This window comes from Notolabrus celidotus, chromosome 23 (genome assembly GCF_009762535.1).
Source record: "Notolabrus celidotus isolate fNotCel1 chromosome 23, fNotCel1.pri, whole genome shotgun sequence".
In the NCBI taxonomy this organism is placed as follows: Eukaryota; Metazoa; Chordata; class Actinopteri; order Labriformes; family Labridae; genus Notolabrus; species Notolabrus celidotus.
Window position 1 is genome coordinate 1,579,680 of NC_048294.1, and position 9,373 is coordinate 1,589,052.

The 9,373-nt window shown below is 35.6% G+C and overlaps 2 protein-coding genes across 4 annotated transcripts in view; one reads left to right on the forward strand and one right to left on the reverse strand.

Moving 5' to 3' along the window:
* LOC117807273 (SH3 domain-containing protein 19-like) overlaps window positions 1–1,900 on the reverse strand; it is a 30,184-nt gene extending 28,284 nt beyond the window's left edge. For both annotated transcript variants that reach the window (XM_034676488.1, XM_034676489.1), the window contains exon 1: window positions 1,460–1,900. In XM_034676488.1, coding sequence (XP_034532379.1) covers window positions 1,460–1,550 — 91 coding nt within the window. In that variant the 5' untranslated portion in view covers window positions 1,551–1,900. The remainder of the gene's footprint in view (window positions 1–1,459) is intronic.
* A 5,046-nt stretch (window positions 1,901–6,946) lies between these two features.
* The window catches only part of LOC117807838 (protein FAM160A1-like), an 18,371-nt gene continuing 15,944 nt past the window's right edge, over window positions 6,947–9,373 (forward strand). Inside the window, exon 1 of one of the 2 annotated variants that reach the window (XM_034677247.1) lies at window positions 6,947–7,159. The gene's annotated coding sequence lies outside the window, so the exon portion shown is untranslated. The remainder of the gene's footprint in view (window positions 7,160–9,373) is intronic. The other variant, XM_034677246.1, reaches the window with a different exon arrangement.

Genomic DNA, 9,373 nt, shown 5'->3' on the forward strand with positions numbered 1-9,373 from the left:
GCATGCATGTTGATACAAGATTTATGACTCTGGGTTCAAGCAGGCTACACCCAAAGCCTTACAGTTAGTTTCGCCTCCATGTTTCATATCTTATCAGTTTGTGTTTGTAAAGTAAGCTGTTCAGATAAAGAAGCTCCTTTCAAAACGTGACTCTTGACACATGTAAAGTTGTTTGAGACTTAAAGTCCACAAACTTCAAGATGAGGAGGAAAAACATAAAAATTGATTAACCCAAAGTCCAAAACTACTACTTTTTAGTTGAATATCTTAAAAAGAAATTAAAATCTTGCACTTTTTTTGCACTTTTCATGCATTTTTGCTTTTAAAAAATACATTGTTGATGAACTAGTAAGCAAAGTAATACCACAAAAGCCACTTTCATGAGATTGTAAACACTTCACCAAACAGCAGTCCAAATATCATGAAATCTGGGACCCCAAATTTTTGTTCTTCTTTTGCATACTTTTAAAGTATAACATCTTTGTATGTTGCATTTTGAATAAGTTCCTTGTGATTTCAATTCAAGTTCAGAGTAGTATGCATCCCTACAACTATCTGTAATACTCATATGTGAGGTTTTATTAACCCTCCTGTTGTTGCGGGTCAAATTGACCCTTTTAAAAGTCTATTTTAGGCAATATATGTCTTCTAAACCAGCTAAATGCAGCATAAAAATCTGGGCAGCATGTGAGAGAAGAGGTGTTGTGTTAATTCATCAACATCTCTTCATAAAAATAATAAATAATAAATAAAAATATAAAAAATGTATGTCATGTAAAACTATTGTATTTATATTTAGGGCTTTCCAATGTACATTAAAAAAAGTTTTAACATGAATTTTGATGAAAATCAAGTGAGTTATCCTCATTGAACCATGATCTGTGAGAATTAAAGAACACCAATTGACTAAATCTTGTTAAAAAGTTAAAAACTGGATTAAAAAAAAAAAAAGTGCATTGGGATTTTTTGGGGTTCTGACTCTTTTTGATAATTGAATATGCCCCGGGTCAAATTGACCCAGGAACATTATTGCTGTTCCAGGGAAACGAACATTAAACAGGAGGGTGAATTGGAATACCCTAATGCAAATTTCAAAGTGTCAAAAGTTGCATACTATATCTTTAAATTAATCAAAATGTTATGAAAATTGTGTCTTAAAGTGTTTAGTAGACTATGCTGTTGATATCAAACCACCTTAGATTGAGCTGAAGGTTTGTATATCAGGTGTAAACTGACCAGGTGACGTGACAGCTCGTTTTCTGCACAGAAATCAGAACGATTAATCGATAGCAGGCATGTTTGATTAATCAATAAGAAGCATGTTTGATTAGTTGATAACAGGTGTGTATTATTAATCAATAACAGGTGTGTTTCATTAATCAATAACAGGTGTGTTCGATTAATCGATAACAGGTGTAGTCGGTTTGTTTTGACATGTTGGATGTTTTCTCGGTTTTACCTCCGGAGCTGTTGGGCTGTCGTCGAACCACTTGTTCCCGGGTGTCCCTCATCATGTTCTCCTCCTCTTCCTCGGACCGTGCTTCAGCCATTCCTCCCTCTTTTCTCTCTCTCTTCTCCTCCTCTCTTTCTAAGTCTGTCTCTCTGTGTGGAAGAAAATGGAGCTGGGTCAAAGCAGAGACATTATTCCTCCTCCTCCGGTCGTGTCGTCGATCACATCCACCACAACAACCCGAGACAACTTCACCCAGACACGGCTAACTTTCTCTCCTGAGAGGACTCCAGAGTTATTAAACTCTCCTGCTCAGGTCTAAAGACCCTCTGAGACCCTGACCTCCTGAAGGACTGTGTTTATTCACAGTTTCTGTGTTTGGGGGGTTTGGAACAGTTTGCTCGGGCTTCCCTGTTCCCCACTCCGCCGGTCGCGAGCTCCTGATACAGTGCCGCACGCGCTCCTGCTATGTGACGTCACGGGCATGGGAACTAGAGATACTGAAGGGAAGTTGGGCTCTGTTTATGGGGATCGGAGCATTTTACTCAGATAAAGGAGTCGGATCTTTTGGCTACATAGCAGCTATTAATGATTTTATTGAATCAGACTGACCTGTTTGGCACATACCTTGATTAAGTTTTACTAAAAATGGCACGGTTACACACGAACAATGGTTATGTTTACTAATAATGCCATCCTTGGTAATCAAATTGGGTGGTACCATCGCAAAAAACAACTGTCTTAGAATTGAAGTCCCAATTAATCTGTTTTTTTTCTTGTAGTAGTTTTTTTCTGGTTCGGTTCTGGTTCGATTCTGATTCTGGTTCGGTTCTGGTTCGGTTCTGATTCTGGTTCGGTTCTGGTTCGGTTCTGATTCTGGTTCGGTTCTGGTTCGGTTCTGATTCTGGTTCGGTTCTGGTTCGATTCTGATTCGGTTCTGGTTCGGTTCCGGTTCGCTTCTGGTTCGGTTCTGGTTCGGTTCCGGTTCGCTTCCGGTTCTATTCTGGTTCGGTTCTGGTCAGTTCCGGTTCGGTTCTTGTTCGGTTCTGGTCCGGTTCTGGTTCGGTTCTGGTCGGTTCTGGTTCGGTTCTGGTTCGGTCCTGGTTCGGTTCTGGTCGGTTCCGGTTCGGTTCTGGTTCTGGTTCTGTTTGCTTGAGTTTGGTTCTGGTTTTGTTTGCATGAGCCTGGTTCTGGTTTTAACCCTAACCATAATCATAACCCTAATCATAACCCTAACCATAATCATAACCCTAACCCTAACCCTAACCCTAATCCTAACCCTAATCCTAACCCTAACCCTAACCCTAATCCTAACCCTAACCCTAATCATAACCCTAACCCTAATCCTAACCCTAACCAAACCCCAACCCTAACCCTAATCCTAACCCTAACCCTAACCCTAACCCTGATCCTAACCCTAACCCTAACCCTAATCCTAATCCTAACCCTAACCCTAACCCTAACCCTAATCCTAACCCTAACCCTAACCCTAATCCTAATCCTCACCCTCACCCTCACCCTAAACCTAACCCTAACCAAAACCTAACCCTAACCCTAACCCTAATCCTAACCCTAACCCTAACCCTAATCCTAATCCTCACCCTAACCCTAACCCTAACCCTAACCCTAATCCTAGCCCTAACCCTAACCCTAACCCTAATCCTAACCCTAACCCAAAGGGTAAGAATGGTGTTGAAACAGATTAAATGCACAATATTGGGCAGTTATAAGGCTTCTCATAAAAACACTGTACGTAAAAGGGTTTCCAACCATAGACTGTAAATTCTGTATCTGTACTGTGCTTGCACACAAAAAAGAAATGAAGAAGAAAAAGAAATTGGCTTACAAACTGAGGCCAACTTTATATGATAACTTAAAAAGAGTCAGTTTTAAGAGCAGACTCGTTCACAACACATGTATTTGCCCACGGGAATAAAAATGGCAGCAAAAACATTCAGCCAACCCTGAGCTAACAATCTGCAACTCATATGCCAAACAGTGATGGGAAGAGTTAGTCCCTCAAAACAAACTCACAGAACCTCAAGGCATAAGTGTTTTAGTATTCAAAAATCATGTTTCTCAATGTAAGGTAAGTTTCAACATTTCTTTTGATGCTAAGTAGCATTGAAAACAGCTAAAACTGATTTAGGGCCTTTATTTTGAAACTTCAAATTTTGAGGTTGATTGCAAATTTCATCAAAGTTTGATATCTGGAAGCTACAAATGACAAAACTGTTTCAGTGTTTCAGTCTGATAAACGACACTGAGATGTTTTAGTTGGGGTAAAAGTGGTGCAGAGGTTGAATTAGTTTAAAACTGACTTAAAGTCACAAAATGTGGTGATGTCTTTGATGCAAACAGATGGACAGTAACAGTGAACTTAAGAGAAAATAGAATAAATCATGACAAGGATTACAGAGGCTGACTCAGAACGAAAGTGTTAAAATAAGATGGAATGTAAACAGGTACAAGTTGAGACGAGCAGCTGTAGATATCGAGAATATGTTATCTGTTAGAAACCCGAGAGACCGGTTGTCGGTTTAATTTTAGAAGTAAGAAGATAAAACATGACAAAAATCCCCTACACTCTGGTTTGACTTTCTTTTTCGTGTAAACTCTGAGCATTTAAAATAACTTCATTTATACGTCACATAGAGACAAACTGAGAAGTTGAAAGATATGTGGAGCTTTAATGAATGTCTGGACTTTCACTCCTCTTTAATCATATTTCTGATAATATTTGCATTTATCATCTAAGTACAGTCCATTTCACATTTAAAACACAAGAAATAAAGATCACACTAGAGTAAAAAAAAGAGGTAATAAAGAACATTTTTATACAGCATAATCTATTTTAAAAATTTGAGAAATGATAAAGAATTGACGACAATACTCAATAAATGTTGAAAAAAGTGTTATTTCTAGACATTTTTAGTGGTTACTTTAACTTAAATTTAGGAAACACAAAAAATATTTGTAATAACAAAAATGTCAATGTTAAAAACATGCACAATAATGTTGTTTTTTAAAGATAATGTTAAAATATACAGTGGCATAATAACTTGTTTTTAATCATAACTGTTCTGAAAGTATCCTGAAGTTGTTTTTCTTTTTCCTTTTCTTGTATTTTTGATGCTGGGAGCTTTTTGTTTTGTAAATTTGATAAAACCAGAAGTCAGTGTTATAACCTAGTTTGTTTCTCCTTCATGAATCTGTACATGTTTGGTTTAAAAAAAAACACATAAAGGTAAACTCTGGAGTTTCAAAAGTCCACTTATAATCAGTTTTGTTGTTGTTGCAGTTTCAGTGTTTGGCCAGCAGAGGGCAGCACTGACCCCTTCACTGAAACACACAGAGTGGACTGACCTCATCAAAGCAAACACTTCCAATTAAAAAAATCAACCAAACCTTTCACTTCAAATCACCTGAATGTTATAGTTTACGTTTTTTTAATTTGTGTTTGAATTTCTCATTTGTGAATATCTTCTTCAGTTTCATGTATTTTAAAGGACTATTCAGGGAGCTGGAGAGTACAAACATTTTGTATCATTATATAACAACATGACAAACAAACATCAACAAAACTTTTCATAGAACTAGTTTGTTGAAAATATGAGATTTTTCTTGTTTTTATAGAAAATGTAGTTGTAATTATTCATAAGTTTAGGTGTTGGGTTTGACTAAAATATTCTGATTAGATTAGATTACATTTATTGTCATTGGGCATGTCACAGGTACATGTAATGAAATATTGATTGAACCAGAAGTGCTTTAGCAGCAAACTAAATAATATAAATAATACAGAATATACAGAGTTATGAATGATGAATAAATATAATATAATATGTATCTACATGAGTGACTATTGCTACAGGTATGTACAGGCTACGGCTATGGTTATGATATACAGTATTAGACTATTCAGTACCGTGGTGCAAAGTGATTATAGGAGATTTACATTTATGTTGTCTGAGTTATTATGACCAACATGTTTTAGATATTAAAGAAAATATATATTATTTTTTTTTTTTAGTCATGGTGTATTTATTGAGTTTTCCATACAGACAGACAAATACAACAAAGACAATACAGAAATAATAAAGAGAAAACCTGACAAAATTAAATACAACTGGCTTCCAGTCACTGGACAGCCAAGACAAAATGATATTAGAAAACAAAAAGCAAAATAAAGACAATAACAATTTAAAGGAGAAATATATAAATAAATTACATAAAAATAAATTAAAAAGTGCACCAGATTGCAGAGTTGGTGATTTTTACAGAGCCATACCCCTTTTTATCCGTTAAGCGGCACTGTCAATCGTTCCACGTAGGAAATAAAAGGATACCATATTGTATCAAATTTCCCAGGTGATCCCCGTAGTGTGTGTCTTATCTTTTCGATTTTGAGAAAATACATCACCTCACAAATCCACCTGCTGAAAGTAGGAGGACGGTCACTCTTCCAATTCAAGAGAATGAGACGCCTCGCAAGAAGGGCTGAGTAGGCTATACGACTCAACTGCACTTTAGTCAGAGTGAGTTCCCCCGATTGCACCCCAAAAAGACCCAGAAAAGGACATGGTGTGATAGTTTGACCTGTAAGCTCTGAGTATACATCAAATATTGCAGACCAGAATGTTTTGAGGTTTGGACATGACCAAAAGGTGTGAATAAGACTGGCTGGAGCTTGTTTGCATCTGTCACATGTAGGGCTAACACCAGGGAAGATTCTGGAAAGCTTGACCTTTGACATATGGAGGCGGTGAACAATTTTAAACTGAATAAGGCCATGCCTCGCACAAATGGAAGTTGAGAAAATATATATTATTAGTTGCAGTTCTGTACAAACTAAGCCAACTGTAACAGTATAAAGTCTAAAGTTTATAAGAGAGATAAGAGAGTCCTTTACTCGTCCCACAACAGGGAAATTCAAGTTTCACAGTAACAGAGTAGACAGTGCAAAGTAAATATATAAAGCAAACAAGAGCCAAAGTAACAACTATTAAAAAGTTATTAGCATTTAAATTAAAATTAAAATTAAAGAGGTAAAAAATAAGCATATCTTACACACATACAGTATATATATATATATATATATATATATATATATATATATATATATATAATTCTGCTTTTAGATTCATTGTAAGCTCTGAGAATGTAGTGATAAAATATGCAAAATCTAGGAACAGCTGTAGGGAATATTTTTGTTATATTTTGTATTTTTTTTGTAATATTCTTCAACTACAGTAAAATATCAGTGCATGATAAAAAAAAATTGAATTATTTATTTTTATTATTTTTGATTATTTGTACAATAAACAATAAAATAATAAAATATTATTTTCATCATTATAATTTAAATATTTTTGTAATGTGTTGAGAGTGAGTAAAGTAAACAATGGGAGTTTGTTTACACTCCCTTAGTGTAAACATCCTCTTCAATGGGCGTGGCTTCCTTCCTCGATGGGCGTGGTCACACTGTTACCTAGCAGCCAGCAGCAGGGTGATTGACGGCTGAGCGGATTAAAGCTCAGCAGCGGGTCAGGAACAGACCCAAACGACACAAACTGGGTTTAGAACACGAAACTACAGGATCCATCAGAGGTTTTGGACTTTCACAGAGTCTCAGAGAACTTTATCTTGTTTTTGGAAGAAGAAGAAGAAGTTAGAAGGGATCAGTCCTTCATCTGGGACACGTCGGAGGTAAGATCCGTGTGTTGGCTTTCTGCAGGTGCACTGTGTTCAAACAGCACACTGTGTGGGATATTACATATTTACTGTAATATCACAGTCTGAGGAGATATTCTTCTCATTATGCATGAGAGGTTTTATCATTTAAAATCTGTTCTAAGTCTAAAAAGACAAAACATTCAAGGTAAGAACACAATAAAAACCAAAAATAAAAGCATAAAGTGATTAAAATTAAATATTTATTATGTTTGTGAAGACTGGAAGAGAATAAAAAATAGAAAATAAATTATATGAAATATTAATACATAGAAAGTGGTGTTACATTTTGATAATTGGGAATAAAATACAGTTTATAAATGATATAAAATCAATAAAAAGATAAAGGCCTACCGTAAAGATTGTAATAGAGTATGTTTACACTTTAAAAGTCAACACAATTAAATAGAAATGTGAATTTAATGACATGTTAAATATATCAGACAATATAAAAAATAAATCAAATATTAATATTTAGTAGATATATGTAAATTTAAAAATATATATAATTTGGAAACTTGAGAAAAGGAAAAAAATCACAACAAAAGAGAAAGATTAACGGCCATTATAATGTGTCTTCATTCATCATGTGTGTGTGTCTGTGGTGTGTGTGTGTGTGTGTGTGTGTGTGTGTGTGTGTGTGTGTGTGTGTGTGTGTGTGTGTGTGTGTGTGTGTGTGTGTGTGTGTTTGTGTAAGAGAGAGTTCTGCTGAGTAATGCTGGTACACCACTCAGGTGTGTGTGTGTGTGTGTGTGTGTGTGTGTCTGATGTAAGCAGCATTAAGAAGGTGAAGTCTGCACGTGCTCTCTCTTACAGGTCACTGATCTTCACTGGCCTGCACACACACTCTCTCACACATTCTCTCACACACTCCCTCACACACTCTCTCACACATTCTCTCACACACTCCCTCACACACTCCCTCACTCTCTCTCTCACACACTGACTCTGTGTGTGGTCGTGTGTGTAAGGTTGTACTTAAATCTGGACTTCAAACACAGAGAGGAAAACAGATTTTGCATTCTGTTGCTTTAGAGGTAATCTTTGAATAGGAAACATGTGTTTAAATACAAACAGATTAAAGTGACTCATGTCTCTCACTGAAGTTTCTCTGGATCTTGCAAAACATTTCTTGGTATCTTGCAAAAGTTTCATAAATCTTGGATCTGGCTGGATCTTGAAAAAGATCTTGGGATTTCTCCTAGAGTTTCTCAGGATCTTGCAGTGTTTTATTGGGATCTTGCAAAAATGTCTTGGTATCTTGATAAAGTTTCTCAGGATCTTACAAAAGCTTTTGAGGATTTGAAAAAGATTCTTCGGATTTGCCAAAAACTTCTCACGATCTTGCAGCGTTTTTCTAGGATCTTACGAACATTTCTTGGGACTTTCTAAAAGTTCCTTAAGATCTTACAAAAAATGTTTGGATCTTGCAAAAGTTTCTCAGATATTTTTAAAGCTTTTTAGGATCTTGCAAAATTTTCACTGGATCCTGTAGTGTTTTATTGGGATCTTCCAAATATTTCTTGAGATCTTGATAACATTTCTCAGGATCTGGCAAGAGTTTCACAGATCTTACAAAGGCTTTTTAGAATCTTGCAAAGTTTCTTGTTTTTTTTTAAACCTCTCAGGATCTTGCAAAAGTTAATCAGGATCTTGCAGTGTTTTATTGGGATCTTGCAAAACATTTTCAGGATCTTGCAAACGTTTTTTAGGATCTTTAAAACATTTCTTGGGACTTCCTAGAAGTTCGTCAAGATCTTACAAAAAAATGTTTGGATCTTGCAAAAGTTTCTCAGATATTTTTAAAGCTTTTTAGGATCTTGCAAAATTTTCAAATATTTCTTGAGATCTTGATAACATTTCTCAGGATCTGGTAAGAGTTTCACAGATCTTACAAAGGCTTTTTAGAATCTTACAAAGTTTCTTGTTTTTTATAAAAAAAAACTCTCAGGATCTTGCAAAAGTTAATCAGGATCCTGCAGTGTTTTATTGGGATCGTTTTTTAGGATCTTTAAAACATTTCTTGGGACTTTCTAGAAGTTCCTCAAGATCTTGCAAACATTTTTTGGGATCTTGAAAAATAAATTCTCAGGACTTGTAAAAGTTTTAATGATCTTACAAATGTGTCCCATGATCTTACAAATATCTTGCATCTTTCAAAAGTTCCTTTCGATCTTGCAAACGTTCCAC